This window comes from Pongo abelii, chromosome 23 (assembly GCF_028885655.2).
Source record: "Pongo abelii isolate AG06213 chromosome 23, NHGRI_mPonAbe1-v2.0_pri, whole genome shotgun sequence".
NCBI classification, from domain to species: Eukaryota; Metazoa; Chordata; class Mammalia; order Primates; family Hominidae; genus Pongo; species Pongo abelii.
The window spans coordinates 52,912,895-52,931,559 of record NC_085929.1 but is presented as its reverse complement, the minus strand read 5'-3'; the positions used below and the strand labels follow the sequence as shown (position 1 = coordinate 52,931,559).

The 18,665-nt window shown below is 54.8% G+C and overlaps 1 protein-coding gene across 2 annotated transcripts in view; it reads left to right on the top strand.

The window, feature by feature from the left end:
* CELSR1 (cadherin EGF LAG seven-pass G-type receptor 1) overlaps positions 1–18,665 on the top strand; it is a 182,213-nt gene that overhangs the window by 140,538 nt on the left and 23,010 nt on the right. For both annotated transcript variants that reach the window (XM_054543811.2, XM_024240160.3), the window contains exons 12-22: positions 280–454; positions 1,378–1,519; positions 3,864–3,984; positions 6,343–6,526; positions 6,873–6,974; positions 7,674–7,768; positions 8,663–8,872; positions 11,585–11,768; positions 13,484–13,627; positions 16,143–16,347; positions 17,241–17,408. In XM_054543811.2, the coding sequence (XP_054399786.1) occupies positions 280–454; positions 1,378–1,519; positions 3,864–3,984; positions 6,343–6,526; positions 6,873–6,974; positions 7,674–7,768; positions 8,663–8,872; positions 11,585–11,768; positions 13,484–13,627; positions 16,143–16,347; positions 17,241–17,408 (1,730 nt within the window). The remainder of the gene's footprint in view (positions 1–279; positions 455–1,377; positions 1,520–3,863; positions 3,985–6,342; positions 6,527–6,872; positions 6,975–7,673; positions 7,769–8,662; positions 8,873–11,584; positions 11,769–13,483; positions 13,628–16,142; positions 16,348–17,240; positions 17,409–18,665) is intronic.

The window sequence follows — 18,665 nt, the reverse complement described above, 5'->3', positions numbered from 1 at the left end:
TCTCAGCCCCCTCGGCAGGGACATCCACGCCTCACGCCCCCACCGCGCACCCCAGGAGGTCAGACCAGCGTGCCCTCTGAGCTCCTCACCCAGCCCTCCACTGCACTCCGGCCAGCAGGCCGTGGGGCGAGAGGAACAACCCTGCCCACCCCAGCTCTGTAGATAAATGGGGCATCACAGATGAATGCCTCGCAAGGGACCAGAGAGGTCTCAGGGTTCCCTTAACCCCTACGTACCTTTCTGGGCTCCTGTAGCCCCAGTGCTATTTACTTAATGCAGGGAGTGAGGATGGGGGGGACGCCCACCAACGTCGCCACCCTGAATATGAACAACGCGCTCAAGGTCAGGGTGAAGGACGGCTGTGATGTGGAGGACCCCTGTACCTCGAGCCCCTGTCCCCCCAACAGCCACTGCCACGACGCCTGGGAGGACTACAGCTGCGTCTGTGACAAAGGTGGGACCGCCCTCCCGGGGCCCTTCAGTGACAGGGAGGTCTCTTATGGCTGAAACACAGGAGGAGGTCTCAGTTTGGGCATTGGTGTCCCCAGCCGACTCCCTGTGGTTCCGTGGAGCCCTGAGCTTTATTTTATAACAAGTGGGCCCCTCCTAGAGAGAGACTCTGAGCCTCTTCCTTACTCGAGGCACAGAGTGCCCCAGGCGCTCTCCTCGGCACATGGGGTGATCAGCAAAGAAACAGTGAAAAGTAAGGCCAGGTGCAGTGGCTCATACCTGTAATTCCAGCACTTTGGGAGGTCGAGGTGGGTAGATCACTTGAAGCCAGGAGTTCAAGACCAGCCAGGCAACATGGTGGAACCCCATCTCTACCAAAAAAAAAAAAAAAAAAAAGCAAAAATTAGCCAGGCGTGGTGGCACGTACCTGTAGTCGCAGCTATGTGGGAGGCTGAGGTGGGAGGATCACTTGAGCTTCTTAAGCAAAGGTTCCAGTGAGCTGAGATCACACCACTGCACTTCAGCCTGGGCAACAGAGCAAGACTCTTCTCAATAAATAAATAAATAAAAGAATTAGTGGAAAGTGCACATTAAGAAAATTCTCCATTCAGGGTGGCCTCTGAGTTTTGAGGTGCTGAAGTCATCTTCTGCTGGTGGCCATTCCCCATGTGTCCTGGGGCAGCCTGGGCCCCGTGTTCCAAGGCTCTCATCCTCCTTGGGGCAGCCCGGGAGGGCCTTCCTCTCTGCATCGCCAAGTCTAACCCGCCTAATGCTGTGTTTTTGGGGACTCTGTGGCACTCCTCCTCTTCCCTCTGCTGAGTACCAGGGAAACTCAGATCTTCTGGAGGGGACAGGTTGCTCCAGATATTTTAACGTGGAAGGTCTCGTGGATTGTGGGCGGAGGTAATGCTGGCTCTGTCCTTGCAGGGTACCTTGGAGTAAACTGTGTGGATGCCTGTCACCTGAACCCCTGCGAGAACATGGGTGCCTGCGTGCGCTCCCCCAGCTCCCCGCAGGGCTACGTGTGCGAGTGTGGGCCCAGCCACTATGGGCCGTACTGCGAGAACAAGTAAGAGCAGCCCCTGGTGCCTCCTTGCACCTTCACAGTCCACGTGGCTGTGTTCCCTCGACTCTGTCTTCTCTTTCTTATTTTGACCCAAAGATATGTATAATTCTGGATAACAGGGACATATTTTTTTTTAAATTTGGCATGAATTAAGTGAAAATCAATTTTTATTTTATTTTATTTTTTTATTTTTTGAGACAGAGTCTTGCTCTGTCACCCAGGCTGGAGTGCAATGGCGCAATCTTGGCTCTTTGCAACCTCCGCCTCCTGGGCTCAAGTGATTCTCCTGCCTCAGCCTCCCGAGTAGCTGGTCCTACAGGTGCCCGCCACCATGCCCAACTAGCATTTTGTATTTTTAGTAGAAGTGGGGTTTCACCATATTGGTCAGGCTGGTCTGGAACTCCTGACCTCAAGTGATCCACCTGCCTCAGCCTCCCAAAGTGCTGGGATTACAGGTGTGAGCCACCATGCTTGGGCAATGAGAATCAATTTGGACATCTCAAACTAACCCCATTGGATCATGTGTCCACACTAGAAACATGCAACATGACTCACCTGGAGTCCTCGCTGGGCCCAGAGCAAACAGGCCCCGTGAGATGCAGGGAGACGCGTGTGATTTACAGAGAATGCTTTCTCTTTCGAGTCGGTGGGCCTGAAGTCGTGTCTGATGCGTGTGGAGATCCTAGTGTGGTTAGGACAGGCAGCAGCATGCTCTCTGGGCTCTGGGCTCTGTACCCTTTGCACAAGGATTGCTGGGCACAGGTGTGTAGTCATCACAAGCGTCACTTTGTCCAAGGTGGAGCTGCTTGGTTCTTCATAAACCAAGGTTCCAGGCCGCCGTGGAGATGATGCTCCCGTGGCTTATTGTCCTCAGCTGCTGGTGGCCATCAGGTGCAGGAACACCTGCTATGCTCTGTTCTTTGTCCACCTGAGCCTACAGCAGGTGCTGTGACCCCGGCTGTGACCCCATGAGCGGGAAGCAGCCTGTGCCCTGGGGCTGGTGACCTCATGAGAAGATGGCACCACATCATTCTTGGATATCAGCAAGATGTGATACCAGGGAGGGCTTAGAGGAGGTGCCCTGGGAGTGGAGAGGGAGGTGGGAGCCAGTGAGGCTGAAGCGGGAGGGCATTCTGGGAGCGAAAGCAACAGAGCCAAGCTGGAGAGGAGTAAGGGGATGAGGCTGATCTAGAGAGGCCTGGGTGGGGACGGAGGTGGGCCCGAAAGCAAGGAACAGAACTTGGCTGTGTGGAGGCCGTGGGGGCCCAGCACTAAAGTGGCAGGACCGGGTCTGGTCTTAGGGAACCCCCAGCTGCCGCGTGGAGCACAGCTTGGAGCAGGAGGAGTTGCCAAGAGGCTGATCCAGCATCTCCGTGCCCGGCGCCACAGTCACCAGGGCTGCAGGGGGATGAAGGTTCTGGGGCCCCCATGCTGCACACACACATCCATAAACGCCAGACTCTATCTCTGGCCTGGTTGTCTTTATGACCCTGATTCGTACACGGTCCTTAATACTTGCTTGCCAAGTGAGTGAATGCTAGAGGCTGACAGCTGGGTGGAGGGAACTTGGTTAGCCAGGATGGGGAACACAGGAGCCCGCAGGACACTCGGGCGGGGCTGTTGCAGGAAGTTGGGCCTTCAGGTGGCTGTGCAGGTGCAGCCCCGTCAGGAACAGGTAGGGAGACTCATGCACAGCGGTGACCAGCACCTCGGAGGCCTGGCTTTGTCCCTGCAGTGTTGCTCATCTTCATTGTCCGTTGCTCTCTGCCGGAGGAGGCTCAGGGAGGCAGGACTGGCTTCCACTGGATTCTGAGTGGATGGGCGCGTGCCGCTGACCTAAGGGGCATGCTACACCAGGGCATGGCTGCCCTGAGCATCTGTGGGGCTGGTGGCCAGGGGACCTGGGGTACAACAAAAGCTGCAAAACTCCCTGTTTAGGAGTTTCCCGCGGGCATCTCATGCTGGCACTCACCCCAAGTCCACTTTGAGAAGTTGTGCCAGGCAGCTGAGCTCAGTCTGCCTGTGTGGGGCTGCGTCGTGAAAGGCCAGCCTTGCAGTGGGGTTCATTGTCATTAAGCCCCAATGAGTCAGGCATCATGTGGACGTGGGGCACACAGTGGACAGAGATGTCGTCCCAGTCCTTGGGCATGGTGGATCTGTGGGTGGGGGGTGAGGTTGGGAGCTAGCAGAGGGGAGATTAAGGCCATGTAATGTGGAAGAGAAGCTCCCAGAGCTGGACCCAGCCAGGCCTCCTGGGCAACCATCTCCATGCTGCCCGTGGGCCTCTCCTTGTTCCAGAAAGCACAGTTACATAAACCTTCCAGCTTCCCTCTTATTTTCCCCACAGACTCGACCTTCCATGCCCCAGAGGCTGGTGGGGGAACCCCGTCTGTGGACCCTGCCACTGTGCCGTCAGCAAAGGCTTTGATCCCGACTGTAATAAGACCAACGGCCAGTGCCAATGCAAGGTGAGGCCCAGCCCCCATGGTCCCTGCATGCCCACACCAGGCCCTGAGCCCAGGGAGATGGCTGTGTTTGCTCACACACATGCACAACTGCCCCTACGTAACACACCTCCACATACCCTGCCTGTACACACTCACACCCCTGCACGCACACCTGTGCCCACTCACATCACATTTGTGTACAGATGTGGTTTTTGGTTTCCTTGCTGCTCCCCCGTGCTCTGTGAATACTCCATGGCTGCTTTCCACCTGTAAACTGTGGGTTCAGCCCTGCCAGCCCCCGCCCGTGGAACAGGAATCCCTGCCTGTTCCCGGCCTACTGCCCGTGGCTATGGGAAGCCCACCCGTTTCTGAGGGCTGGCTCGTCTCTGGCACCACCCCGGCCCTCCTGGCCTCCTGGTTGGCCATTTTCCTGTGCTTTTTTTTTTTTTTTTTTTTGAGACAGAGTCTCGCTGTGTCGCCCAGGCTGGAGTGCAGTGGTGTGATCTCGGCTCACTGCAGCCTCCGCCTCCTGCGTTCCAGCGATTCTTCTGCCTCAGCCTCCTGAGTAGCTGGGATTATAGGCGCCCACCACCACGCCCAGCTAATTTTTGTATTTTTAGTAGAGACAGGATTTCACCATGTTGGCCAGGCTGGTCTTGAACTCCTGACCTCAGGTGATCCGCCCGCCTCAGCCTCCCAGAGTGCTAGGATTATAGGCGTGAGCCACCGTGCCTGGCCATTTTCCTGGTCTTCACCAAGCTGGCGTCCCATGACGACAGCAGTTTTAAAATAGAAAGTGTCACTAAGTGCATTATGCCCCACCCCCGTCCAGGGCGGTCAGTCCTAGCCTGCACACAGCATGGAGCTCACATCTCGTGTCTCCAGATATGCACACGTGTTCTCAGTGCAGACTCTAGGGACCCCTCCCCAGCCCTCTCTGATACATCACCTCCTTCAGGATCTTCGTGTACACCACAGCCATGGCGCTCACAGTGACTTGAAACCCAAATGTTAGGTCTGAGGGTAATAGGAGCCTGGGCGAGGGACGTGAGCTTCCTGCAGATGCGGCTGCCCCTAGGAGGGAAGCTGGCACCAGGGCACCCTTGGATGCCATCTCTTGATGTCAGTAGTGTCCCGAGTGTCCGCAGTGGTTCCAACAGCAAGTAGGACTTGTGTCCTGAAAGGCTCAAATTAAACAGCTCTCCTGGGTCAGGGTTGGTCCACACATGTCACCAGATGGTGGTGGCGGCATAGTGGGTGGCAGAGCAGAGGGAACTTGGGGAGTGCATTGGCGAAAACTTGCCTATGATTTTTTTTCTCATCCAAAGTTATAGGCAGGGCGTGGTGGCTCATGCCTGTAATCACAGCTACTCTGGAGGCCGAGGCAGGAGGGATTACTTGAGCCCAGGAGTTCAAGACCAGCCTGGGCAACATAGTGAGACTCCCATTTCTACAAAAAATAAAAACATTAGCTGAGCGTGCTGGTGCTTGCTTGTGATCCCAGCTACTCAGGAGGCTGAGGTGGGAGGATCACTTGAGCCCTGGAGGTTGAGGCTGCAGTGAACTGTGATTGCACCACTGCACTCCAGCCTGGGCAACACAGTGAGACCCCCATCTAAAAAAAAATAAAAAAACAAAGTTATACAAAATGTAATGAAAACCCATAAAGATCGCAGTCACCCCATGCGCCTCCCAGCTGTGATTGCTAGTGTTTTAGCATCTCTTCTGGGCCTGCCGCTCACTGCCATTTTACACACAGTTGGAGTCCCCGCCTGACACACAGGTCTGAACCTGCTCACGAGTCTGCCCAAGTCACAGCCTGGTCACCGCCTGCCCCATTTTCCGGGGCGGGGTTGGGGGGGGGTGCTACTTGGGCCTGGGGAGGCCCGGTGACCAGCCCAGGCAATGTAGCTGGTAAACGGCAAGGGTCAGGCATGAACCCAGTACTTTCTGAACCCGAAGTACAAGCTCTTGATTGTCACCCTGACCCACCCAATGGTGAACGTTCAGGTGGCTTCTAATTTTTCAAAACAACTTTAAGAAAACGCCCAGGGGCTATCCCCACACGTAAGCCTCCATTTGGATCTCTGATGCTTTTTGGGACAAATACGAAGGTGCCTACTGTTGAGACTTGATAAGACACGAGGGAGCGCATGCTTCCCGGAAGAACTGCTCTCCTGGGTCCGGCATTGCGGGGCCTTGGGGGGCAGCCCCCCGTTGGGTGTGGGTTGTGGGCAGAGGGTAGCCATGAGGGGCGGGACGGCTAGCGGCTGACACACACACCTGGGTGGGAGTCTGGACGTTGCTCGGGAAACGCACTGCAAGGTAGGGCCTCTCCCGGGCATCTGAAGTCACAGGCCCTGCCTCTGGCTTTTGCAGGAGAATTACTACAAGCCCCCAGCCCAGGACACCTGTCTGCCCTGCGACTGCTTCCCGCATGGCTCCCACAGCCGCACTTGTGACATGGCCACCGGGCAGTGTGCCTGCAAGCCTGGCGTCATCGGCCGCCAGTGCAACCGCTGTGACAACCCGTTTGCTGAGGTCACCACACTCGGCTGTGAAGGTCTGCGTTGCCCCTTGACACCCTGCAGGTTACAGCGCAGGGACAGGCTGCTGCACTGGCGTGCACGTGTGTGCATGCGCGCCGGGTGTTTGGGGAACCCTGGGCTCCGTCGTGTTCTGAGTTCTCTTGACCTTCTAGAAACCTGGTTCTGCGTGAGGGGGCGTGGGTCAGAGCCTGGTCAACCCTCTCCAGCTCTGACATGGATGGGGGGCAGAGGAGATGCTAGGGTTCGGTTCTTGGTGGGAGCAGGGCGTCCTGCAGGGAGGCACACGTAGACAGTGGTGCCTGTTTGTGGTCGTGGGTGCGGCATGCCCCGCTGAGCAGACTTCCCTCCTGTCTACCCCAGTGATCTACAACGGCTGTCCCAAAGCGTTTGAGGCCGGCATCTGGTGGCCACAGACCAAGTTCGGGCAGCCGGCTGCGGTGCCATGCCCCAAGGGATCTGTCGGTAAGTCCCCGTGGCCTGTGTGTCGGGAACTGAGGCACGCGTCCTTGTGGGAGGAGCTGGTCGAGATGTGGGGACTCAAGGAGTGTTTCGTGTTGAAAAAAATATCTGCAGGCAAAGTGCTGGGCAGAAATCCGATCGCCTTTTCCCTACCAGTAAATACACAAAGCAGGCAGAGAGCGTAACAGAAACATGAACAGCGCAGTGCGTGTGGGGACGCCTGCCAGTCAGCCTGGCCAGTCCCTGCTCTGCCGCTCAGGCTGGGGCACCGGGACAAGTGGCTTCACTGTTCATAGCATCGGGTTACCTCTGTGAAATGGGGACAATGACTGTGTCCACGCTGTGAGGGGCATCTGGGGAGTCCAGTGAGGCAAGGAAAGGCCCAGCCGAAACGGATTCCTGGTGCATGGGATCGTGGCTGCCGGCAGATGGTGTTGCTGATTTCTTTCCTCGCGGACTTGCTCGGAAGTGCTGGCTCCTGTTGGCTGGGCGCCCAAAACGCCTGGTTGTCAGTGTCAGAGCAGCTTCGGCCGTGGCCCTGACATGAAAGAGGGGCGCTGGTGTTGGCCTCCTGGCCCCCATGGGGTTCTAACCACCACACAGTGTTCTGGGTTTAAGTATATTCAGATTGGGGATTGAGATACACAAGCATTGATCAAAAATGTGAGTTTCAGGCTTTGCACACCTGCTCTCCTTCCCTAGGAAATGCAGTTCGACACTGCAGCGGGGAGAAGGGCTGGCTGCCCCCAGAGCTCTTTAACTGCACCACCACCTCCTTCCTGGACCTCAGGGCCATGGTAGGGGCGCCTCGGGGATGTGTGTTCAGCAGGGGCACGTGTGTGTTCGTGTATGCGTGAGAGAGTTTGTGTGGGCCGAGGCTCCTGGGCTGGGGAGTGTTGGGGCAGCTGGGATGGCGCAGGGACAGCCCCACGGGCCCGCAGCCTGGAGCCAGCAGGTTCCTGTGGACGTCGGGGTGTTGGCACCTGAGCTAGGCACCCCCACGTGGACTTCTTTCCCCCAGAGGACCCAGCTCTGTGTCTTTGGTTCTGAAAACACAGGGTCCCTGCATTTGACTCCATTTGCCCTCTGATCCTGCCCTATTGCATGGCTTTTGTTCCCACGTCTCCCACTCGCTATCTTTCTCCGAGCCCTCTTTGGCCCACCAGACCCTCGTTTCCATGGTCTAGCTGTCAGCAGTGCTCATTTTTGGGCTTTTTGTTTTTTGGTTTTTGTTTTGGAGATGGAGTCTCACTCTATCTCCTAAGCTAGAGGGCAGTGGCACGGTCTCAGCTCGCTGCAACCTCTGCTTCCCAGATTCAAGCAATTCTCCTGCCTCAGCCTCCCCGGTAGTTGGGACTTACAGGTGCCCACCACCACACCCTGCTAATTTTTTTATTTTTAAAATAGAGACGTAGAGTAGAGTATTTTTAAAATAGAGACTAGAGATGGGTTTTCACCATATTGGCCAGGCTGGTCTTGAATTCCTGTCCTCAAATGATCTACCCGCCTTGGCCTCCCAAAGTGCTGGGATTACAGGCGTGAGCCACCATGCCCAGCCAGGCTTTTGGATGTTTTAAGTTCCTTTCTGACAAGGAAACTTGCACCAGACAGTAGTGCGTTCCTGAGTAACAGCAGGGACTGAAAGCAGCTGAAGTGGGTTTGCACACATCACGACTGCCTCCCTGTTCCAGAATGAGAAGCTGAGCCGCAACGAGACGCAGGTGGACGGTGCCGGGGCCCTGCGGCTGGTGAGGGCGCTGCGCAACGCCACACGGCACACGGGCATGCTCTTTGGCAATGATGTGCGCACGGCCTACCAGCTGCTGGGCCACGTCCTTCAGCACGAGAGCTGGCAGCAGGGCTTCGACCTGGCAGCCACGCAGGATGCCGACTTTCACGAGGTAGGAGGGTGGCCGCCGCCCTGGCTCGGGGACACTTGGGGATGCCCGTGGGTGGGTGCTGTGGGGCTGGGCGTCTACCTCAGCTCGTGGAAGATGGTTGTGTCCGGGATCCCCGAGGCAACCCCTCATTTCTCAAATGTGAGCCCTGGCAGATGCAGTGCCTGACTAAACTGATGACAAGCGTTAGGGAGTGTTCCGGAAGGAAACGTGCAGGTCACAGCCTTGCTGGTGTTCCCAGTAGTGCCTGTAGTGTGATCTAAGTGGCTTCTAGGGGTTCTAAGTGGCCCACCTAAATCAGCCCCTCTCCCTTCCACGCAGCCTGTGATGGAGTATCGTCCACCCATTTGACAGGTAAGGAAACAGAGGCACGGAGAGCTAAGGTGTTTGCCCAAAGGCACAGCTCATAAGGGGCAGGGCCTGGCAGTGGGCCCCCGTGTCCACTCCCACCTGCAGCTCTGAGGTCCTGCTTTCAGAGGGCCACGCCTCTGCCTCAACCCTCTGGCTGTGTGTGTGTAAGTTGTCAGCCCCTGAGCAGTGTCTTTTTAGGGTGAATGCAGAGGAGACTCATGCAGCCTGATATTTGGAAACTGCTCTTGGGGGCTCCAGAAGTTTCCTTGTGGCTCCGCTGCAGGCCTCTTCATCCAGACAGGACCCCCAGAGGAGTGCCTGTCCACACAGAGCCCACAGGGGACACCTTGTCCCTCCCACCCATCGCCACGCAGCCCTCAGGGACCTCCTCATCCACAAAGGGCCTCCAGTCCATGCAGGGCCCCCATGGAACCTTCTGGTCTGCATAAGGCCGCCAGAGACCAGGCAGGGTCCCCTTGCTGGGATTTGAGTCCCAGCCTGAGAGTTGGGCCAGTGGCGTTTGTTCTCCAGGCGTGACTCCACAAACAAGTTTCCTTCCTGGTTTTCTTTCTTTTTTTTTCTTTTTTTTTTTTTTGAGATGAGGTCTTGCTCTGTTGTCCAGGCTGGAGTGCAGTGGTGCAATCTTGGCTCACTGCAACCTCCGCCTCCCGGGTTCAAGCAATTCTCCTGTCTCAGCCTCCCAAGTAGCTGGGATCACAGGCGCCCACCACCACGCCCAGCTAATTTTTTGTATTTTTGGTAGAGACAGGGTTTCACCATGTTGTCCAGGCTGGTCTCGAACTCTTGACCTCAGGTGATCCACCTGCTTCAGCCACCCAAAGTGTTGGGATTACAGGCATGAGCAACCATGCCCAGCCCTGGTTTCTGTCTCAGGTGTGGTCCCCAAGCCCCTGAGCACAGCCTCATGCCTCCACCGAGTCGTTCACATAGACCCTGGGGTGCGCAGAGGCTGAGGGCCACCCTCGGAGGAGCTGTCCACGTGTCCACGGCGGCCTCAGTGTGGGTCCTCTGCGCAGCCCAGGTTGTGGTGGTTCCATCACTGCTTTACGTGGTGAGGTTCAGGAGGAGTTCTCATGTAATAACCAGGGGCATCGCCACGTCTTCCCTGCCTTAGCGTCTTGGGGTGTACGTGGAAAAACCCCTGGCAGGGCTCAATCTGACAGAGTCCCAGCCTCTGACATTTGAATCACCCACAGTCTCTCTGGCTTATATGATGGGGTTCAGGATTTATGAAAATCACACATTAAAAAATGACTTCTGGCCGGGCGCGGTCGCTCACGCCTGTAATCCCAGCACTTTGGGAGGCCGAGATGGGCAGATTGCCTGAGCCTAGGAGTTCGAGACCAGCCTGGGCAACATGGTGAAACCCCGTCGCTTCTAAAATACGAAAAAAATCAGCCAGGCGGGGTGGTGGGCGCCTGTAATCCCAGCTACGTGGGAGGCTGAGGCGCAAGAATTGCTTGAACCCGGGAGGCGGAGGTTGCAGTGAGCCAGGACCGTGCCACTGCACTCCAGCCTGGGCAACAAAGTGAAACCCTGTCTCAAAAAACAAAAACAAAACAAACAAAAAGACTTCCTTATCTATTTGAATTCAACTTTGATTAATGTTTGATCCTGTTTATAAACTTAGACCATGAAATTCCCCCTAAGTATTTTAAATGGAATTAATATATGTCATATATTTGATTTTTCGTTTTGCATTTCAGTTGTTTGGCTAGCAAACAGACCTTCCAAGCATTTAAACAGTGCTTGTAAATCTAGTAAATTAAGCTAAAAATATGAAGCATCTTTAATTCTCTGGATTTTAATATACTTTGTGAGCTTAGTAACATTTTTCTACTCCTCTTAAGATAAACTTTTTGAAAAAAAATTTGGGAACTAGGCCAGACGTGGTGGCTTACGCCTGTAATCCCAACACTTTGGGAGGCCAAGGCAGGTGAATCATCTGAGGTCAGGAGTTCAAGACCAGCCTGGCCAACATGGTGAAGCCCCATCTCTACTAAAAATACAAAATTTAGCTGGGTGTGGTGGCACACGTGTGCCTGTAATCCCAGCTACTCGAGAGGCTAAAGCAAGAGAATTCCTTGAACCCAGGAGGCGGAGGTTGCAGTGAGCAGAGATCGCGCCACTACATTCCAGCCTGGGCGACAAGAGCGGAAGTCTGTCTCAAAAAAAAAAAAAACAAACAAAAAAAAACTAATATTAAAGAGCACAATCTAAAGTGTAGGGCTGGAATGAATGAATGAGCCCACTAGGCAAGCAAAGGCTTTCAGGGCAGGTGTCCCTCGGTCCCGCGAGCCAGGACTCCGCAGGCTGAGTACTGAGCGCTGTCTGTCTGACCAGGACGTCATCCACTCCGGCAGCGCCCTCCTGGCCCCGGCCACCAGGGCGGCATGGGAGCAGATCCAGCGGAGCGAGGGTGGCACGGCACAGCTGCTCCGGCGCCTTGAGGGCTACTTCAGCAACGTGGCACGCAACGTGCGGCGGACGTACTTGCGGCCCTTTGTCATCGTCACCGCCAACATGAGTAAGGCGCTGGCTGCGTTGGGGGTGGAACCCTGCTACCATCAGGGGTGCGCCCCAGAGCTAGGCCCCTATGGGGTGAAGCAGGTGGGCTCCTGGCCCCCACTTGGCCATGCTCTTAGAAAAATGATTCTGAGCCTGGGCACAGTGGCTCATACTTGTAATTCCAGCACTGTGGGAGATCGGGACAGGCAGATCACATGAGGTCAGGAGTTGGAGACCAGCCTGGGCAAAATGGTGAAACCCTGTCTCTACTAAAAATACAAAAAGTAGCCAGGCGTGGTGGCGCATACCTGTAATCCCAGCTACTCGGGAGGCTGAGGAAGGAGAATCACTTGAACCTGGGAGGCAGAGGTTGCAGTGAGCCAAGATTGTGCCATTGCACTCCAGCATGGATGACAGAGCAAGACTCCATCTCAAAAAAAAAAAAAAAAACCCCAGGTGCGGTGGCTCATGCCTGTAATCCCAGCAATTTGGGAGGCCGAGGCAGGTGGATCACAAGGTCAGGAGATCAAGACCATCCTGGCTAACATGGTGAAACCCCATCTCTACTAAAAATACAAAAAATTAGCCGGGCGTGGTGGTGGGCACTTGTAGCCCCAGCTACTTGGGAGGCCGAGGCAGGAGAATGGCATGAACCCGGGAAGCGGAGCTTGCAGTGAGCCGAGATTGCGCCACTGCACTCCAGCCTGGGCAACAGAGCGAGACTCCGTCTCAAAAAAAAAAAGATTCAGCAGGTAGGCCTCTGTTTCCTCGTCTGTAAATGGAGCCTTTGGGAAGGCAGTCTGCGATGACATACCCGTGGCTCCCAGGGAACAGGTCCCAGGCTTGGGAGATGTTGGGCCATGATCTTGGAGGGTCTGGCAGACCTTCCAGACCCTCAGGTGAGAGACTGTAGAAGGGTGGGTGTCGAGGGCCCTGCCTCACTCCAGGCTCACTGCAGACAGGTGTAAGTGCAGGCAGGGTGCAGGAAGTCAGAAGTCAATTCTGTTCTAAAGATGGTCAGTCAACCATCTTTACAGGTGGTAGTTCACACCTGTAATCCCAACACTGTGGGAGGCCGAGATGGGCAGATTGCTTGAGCCCAGGAGTTCGAGACCAGCCGGGCGCCATAGTGAGACCCTGTCTCTATTAAAAAAATAAAATAAAAATTAGCCAGGTGTGGTAGCGTACTCCTGTATTCCCAGCTACTTGAGGCTGAGGTGAGAGGATTGCTTGAGCCCAGGAGGATGAGGCTACAGTGAGCTGAGATTGTGCTACTGCACTCCAGCCTGGGCGATAGAGTGAGATCCTGTCTCAAAAAATAAATATAAATAAGTCGTCTGGGCGTGGTGGCTCATGCCTGTAATCCCAGCACTTTGGGAAGCCGGGGCATGCAAATCACTTGAGGTCAGGAGTTTGAGACCAGCCTGGCCAACATGATGAAACCCCGTCTCACCAAAAATACAAAAAATTAGCCAGGCATGGTGGTGCCTGCCTGTAATCCCAGCTACTTGGGAGGCTGAGGCAGGAGAATTGCTTGAACCTGGGAGGCGGAGATTGCAGTGAGCTGAGATTGCACCACTGCACTCCAGCCTGGGAGACACTGCGAGACTCCACCTCAAAAAAAAATAAATATGGCCAGCCAGTGTCAGTGTGACAGTTGTGGTCATTTTGAAAACAGCAAGGGTTCAAGAAAGCCCTGGGAGTTATGTCTGATTAAAGGAACTGTCCCCCCAGTTCTTGCTGTCGACATCTTTGATAAGTTCAACTTTACGGGAGCCAGGGTCCCGCGATTCGACGCCATCCATGAAGAGTTCCCCAGGGAGCTGGAGTCGTCCGTCTCCTTCCCAGCCGACTTCTTCAAACCACCTGAGGAAAAAGGTAGAACCGCTTAGAAACCTGCTGCTGCCCTCGGAGTCCCCAGCGTTCAGGGAGGGGAGGGGAGGGCCTCACTGCGGGCATCGCAGGACCTGCGCACTGAAGATCCGGGCCAGAGTGTTCCGAGTGCTCGCTGGCGCCAGGTCCTGTTGGTGACAGCAGGTTATTTTGTACAAGTGCTTAGATACAGGCTGAGCATCCTAATCCTGAAATCTGAAATGCTTCAGAACCTGAACCTTCTTGAGCACCAACCTGACACTTAAAAGGAGTGCTCATTGGAGCATAAGCATGAAACAATAAAAAAATCAAAATCCAGGCTGGGCGCGGCGGCTCATGTCTGTAATCCCAGCACTTTGGGAAGCTGAGGCGGGCAGATCACCTGAGGTCAGGAGTTTGAGACCAGCCTGGCCAACATGGTAAAACCCCGTCTCTACTAAAAAATACAAAAAATAGCCAGCTGTGGTGGCAGGCGCCTGTAGTCCCAGCTACTCAGGAGGCTGAGGCATGAGAATCGCTTGAGCCCATGAGGCAGAGGTTGTAGTGAGCCGACATATGCCAGCCTGGTTTACAGAGTAAGACCCCGTCTCAAAAAAAAAAAAAAAATTCCAAAATGTTCCCAAGCATTTCAGCTAAGGGATACTCATCCATGTAATTGACAATGTGAGGAAGAAAAGAGAACTAAAATTTGTATGTGAGCTGGTTGTCTTTGATGTGCAGTGAAAAGCTGCTTCTAGCCGGGCACAGTGGCTCATGCCTGTAACCCCAACACTTTGGGAGGCCGACACAGGGAGGATTGCTTGAGCCCAGAAATTCAGAACCAACCTGGGCAACATAGAGAAACTCCATCTCTACCAAAAAAGTTTTTTTAATTACCTGGGCATGGTGGCGCATGCCTGTAGTCCCACCTACTCAGGAGGCTGAGGCGGGAGGATTGCTTGAGTCCAGGAGATGGAGGCTGCAGTGAGTTGTGATCATGCCACTACAGCCCAGCCTGGGCAGCAGAGCGAGAACCTGTCTGGTTGGGGGGAAAGCTGCTTCTAAATAGAAATAGACATTTTAGAATCACCTTCTCCTCCCCGCAAAAAACAACAACAAAAAAACCCAGAATGCTGTCTGTGTATGAACAAATCTTCAATCCTGGGTTGAGATTATGATTCAAAACAGTTTGAACATTTTGAATTTTCTTAAGGTGCTTTTTTACAGATCCATGACAATTACTAAAAACTTCCCCAAATAAAAAGGACATGAAAAGATAAACTCCATAATGGACAGTTTAAAATTGGAAATGTTGTTAGTAAATGGATTTTGTCAGGTATATGATGTTATCTCATGTGTCTTAAAAAGAGGGGTGACTCTGATGTGGGGTCATGCTTGAAAGTAAAAAGACGAGGTCCCTGACTCTCCATTGCAGCCAGCTCTCTCTGGAACTAATAGAGTGAGAACTCGCTCATTACCAAGGGCTGGGCACCAAGCCATTCCTGGGGGATCCACACCCATGACCCAAACACCCCCGACCAGGCCGATTTTCAACCCTGATCACATTTCAACATGAGATTTGGAGGGGCCACACATCCAAACTGCATCAGATACATTCATGTTTAAGCAATCCATCTCCAGAACTCTTTTCATCCTGCACATCTGAAACTCTAGCCCACGAAACACTAACTCTCCTCCCCAGCCCCTGGTGCCCACCATTCTTTCTGTCTTTGAATTTGACTCCTCTAGGGACCTCCTATAAGAGGAATCACACAATATTTGTCCTTTTGTGATTGGCTTATTTCACTGAGCCTAATGTCCGCTAGGTTCACCTGCGTTGTAGCGAGTGTCAGACTTTCCCTCCTTTTGAAGGCTGAGTAATATTCCGTTGTGCGGATGGAGCACGTGTTGTTTATCCACTCACCTGTTGACCCATGTCTGAGTTGTTTCCACCGTTTGGCCTGTGTGAATGGTGCTGCTGTGAACATGGGCATAGAAGTATCTGGGTCCAGGCCGGGTGTGGTGGCTCACGGCTGTAATCCCAGCACTTTGGGAGGCCGAGGCGGGCAGATCATGAGGTCAGGAGATCGAGACCATCCTGGCTAACAAAGTGAAACTCTATCTCTACTAAAAATACAAAAATTAACCAGGCGGGGTGGCAGGCACCTGTAATCCCAGCTACTCGGGAGGCTGAGGCAGGAGAATGGCGTGAACCCAGGAGGCGGAGCTTGCAGTGAGCCGAGATAGCGCCACTGCACTCCAGCCTGGGCGACAGAGCAAGGCTGTCTCAAAAAAAATAAAATAAATAAATAAATAGAAAAAAGAAGTATCTGGGTCCCTGCCTTCAGTTCTTTGGGGTATATACCCAGAAGCGGGCTTGCTGGGTCATGTGGGAAATCCTGTTTTTGATTTTTTGAGGACCTGCGGTACTGTTTTCTGTGGGACATCTGTTGGTTTTTGAGAAGCACCTGCTGGCACTGACAGCAGTCTTGGGGAACGCAGGTGCTCCTGCCGGAGTCCTCACCCTCTGCTCACATTGCAGAAGGCCCCCTGCTGAGGCCGGCTGGCCGGAGGACCACCCCGCAGACCACACGCTCGGGGCCTGGCACCGAGAGGGAGGCCCCGATCAGCAGGCGGAGGCGACACCCTGATGACGCTGGCCGGTTCGCCGTCGCTCTGGTCATCATTTACCGCACCCTGGGGCAGCTCCTGCCCGAGCGCTATGACCCCGACCGACGCAGCCTCCGGTAAGGCCTGGGCACGCCTGGGCACACGGGGAAGGCCCGTTCCGGAGGCTCCTGAGGCTTCCACAAGTCAAAATCCTGATCCTGACCAAGCACAGGTCTTCACAGTGACATTTCACCGTGACCCTGGCCCAGAGACAGAGACCATTGCCTTGTGGTGTTCCTTGGAGGGAGATTCTGGGTCTGCCACAGGATACCACATCCTGGAACGTTGCACACCCTTTGCCTGGGCTCATCCCGGTGTTTCTGCCAGAAATGCCCCCTGCCCAGCATACACCCCATCTTGTGCCCAGAGGGACCCCATTCTGTCCCCGCACACCTGACCCAAGGCTGTCGTGGGTAGTGCCTGCTGCTGGCCCCGGGGTTAGGTCTGCTCGGCTAGTCCTGGCTGGAAAGGATGAATGTCCCAGAAGCAGCTTTGCGACCTGCTCGGTGGAAGCAGCCCGAGGCTCCGCCCTTCTTCTTCCTGCCATTTGCCAGATACTTCCCTGGCTCTGGGGGCCTCATGTTCACGTGGTTCTCAGTGACCGGGTGATTCATCCCCATGAGCTGCCATTGCTTTGGTGTCTTTTGCTGGACACTTAAACCATCCCCTGTGTTTCTGCCATTAGCTATTATGGGCTGTGACATCCTTACACCTGTGTCTTCTCTTTCTTTTTAAATTTCTGAAGTCCCAATTTGACCCAAAGGTGACACCTCTCTCTGTGTGCCCTGTCAGTGATAAAACCTGCTCTAGGGATGAAGATACTGTGGGGTCCGTGGGTCCGAGCTCTTGGAGTGTGATTCTGTCTCCCCAAGAAGCACATCATGGCGTGTCCTCAGGGCATTTGTGTGCGGGATTTAAGCAGATGTCTCCTAACCGTGTTTGTCTCTGTGCTCTGGCTTCTTGACCTCAGGCTGCCTCACCGGCCCATCATTAATACCCCGATGGTGAGCACGCTGGTGTACAGCGAGGGGGCTCCACTCCCGAGACCCCTGGAGAGGCCCATCCTGGTGGAGTTCGCCCTGCTGGAGGTGGAGGAGCGAACCAAGCCTGTCTGCGTGTTCTGGAACCACTCCCTGGCGTAAGTGTGATGCTGGGAGCCCCATGTGAGGGCTTTGCCAAGGCAGAGTGCCCCTGCAGGGTCAGGGGCTCAGTGGCAGAGCGCCCCAAGAAGACAGTCTCTTGTGGTCTGTGTTTCCCCTTTTAGTGCCCCATGGGGCAGTGAGCCTCCTGCTCTGCTTCTGTGGGAACATCAGAGTCCTCCCCTAGATGCCCACACACAGATGCACACAGACCTGTACGTGGAGACACAGACGTGCAGGCGCACAGAGAGATCCCTCAAGGCTGACACCCAGGAGGGGGACCCCTCACCTGCGGGACTCTCGAGATGCAGCGGCCAACACTAGCGTAGTGCCCAGTTCACTGCCGGATAAGACAGGCCTGTTCCGGTCACACACGGGAGACAGAACCCAGAGACTGGCCTAAGAGCCTGTCTGCTGACGGTCTTGCCCGAGAGGCTGACACAGTCCAGCTTTGGGGACTGGCTTTACCCCCAAGAGGCCACACCTGGCCGCGGCACAGTTTATCTGGCCCGTTTCAGAAGCAGCGTCAGTCACAGTAGAGTGGCGAACGCAGGAGGCGGTGCGCGAGAATCTGTTCTAGCATCCATTCAAGTGAGGGAAAGGCATTTCGTCGTTAGAAAAATGCAAAATTAGTGATTCTCACCCACACGTGAGACTGGATTCAGCGCCGCAGTGTGGCTCCTGTCTGCTGGGAGCCAGTAGTGTTTGTGCCTTGTTTTTGCTTTTTAGCTGCAGAGTTCACGTGAGGTGTGGACATTTGAGTTGCTCTGTCTTTACAGGGAGCTTGCCTTTTCTCTGCTGGTTGGTTTTCACTTTTGCTGTCTCTGTTTAGAAGAAAGCACTGGAACTGGGGTGTGGTGGGAAGGGCCCTGTTGCCGGGATGGGAGCACAATCATGGAGGGGAAGACCCACTGCCTCCCCACCAGGAGGGAGTGCCGGGAAGGGGAGATGCCATGCAGGAGTCAGGCTTGAATCTGCTGAGCGTTGTGCATCTGGGGACGTCTGTGCAGCAGGAATGCTCCCTCCATCACAGTTGCCCTGGGCACAGTGGGGAGCCATGGGTGGGGGCTGTGCTGGGGGCAGCGCTATGGTGAGCGAGCCCGTTGAGCCCAGCCTCATTCTTCTACTGCTTCTGTGCTTTCCAAGTTCTAGTTAATAAGCAACCAGCATGGCACCTGGAATGTAGTATGCGCTTGGCTTATAAAAGAGAGAAGAAAGGAACCCCTTTCACCACGAGGGACGTCAGGCCCGGCTGT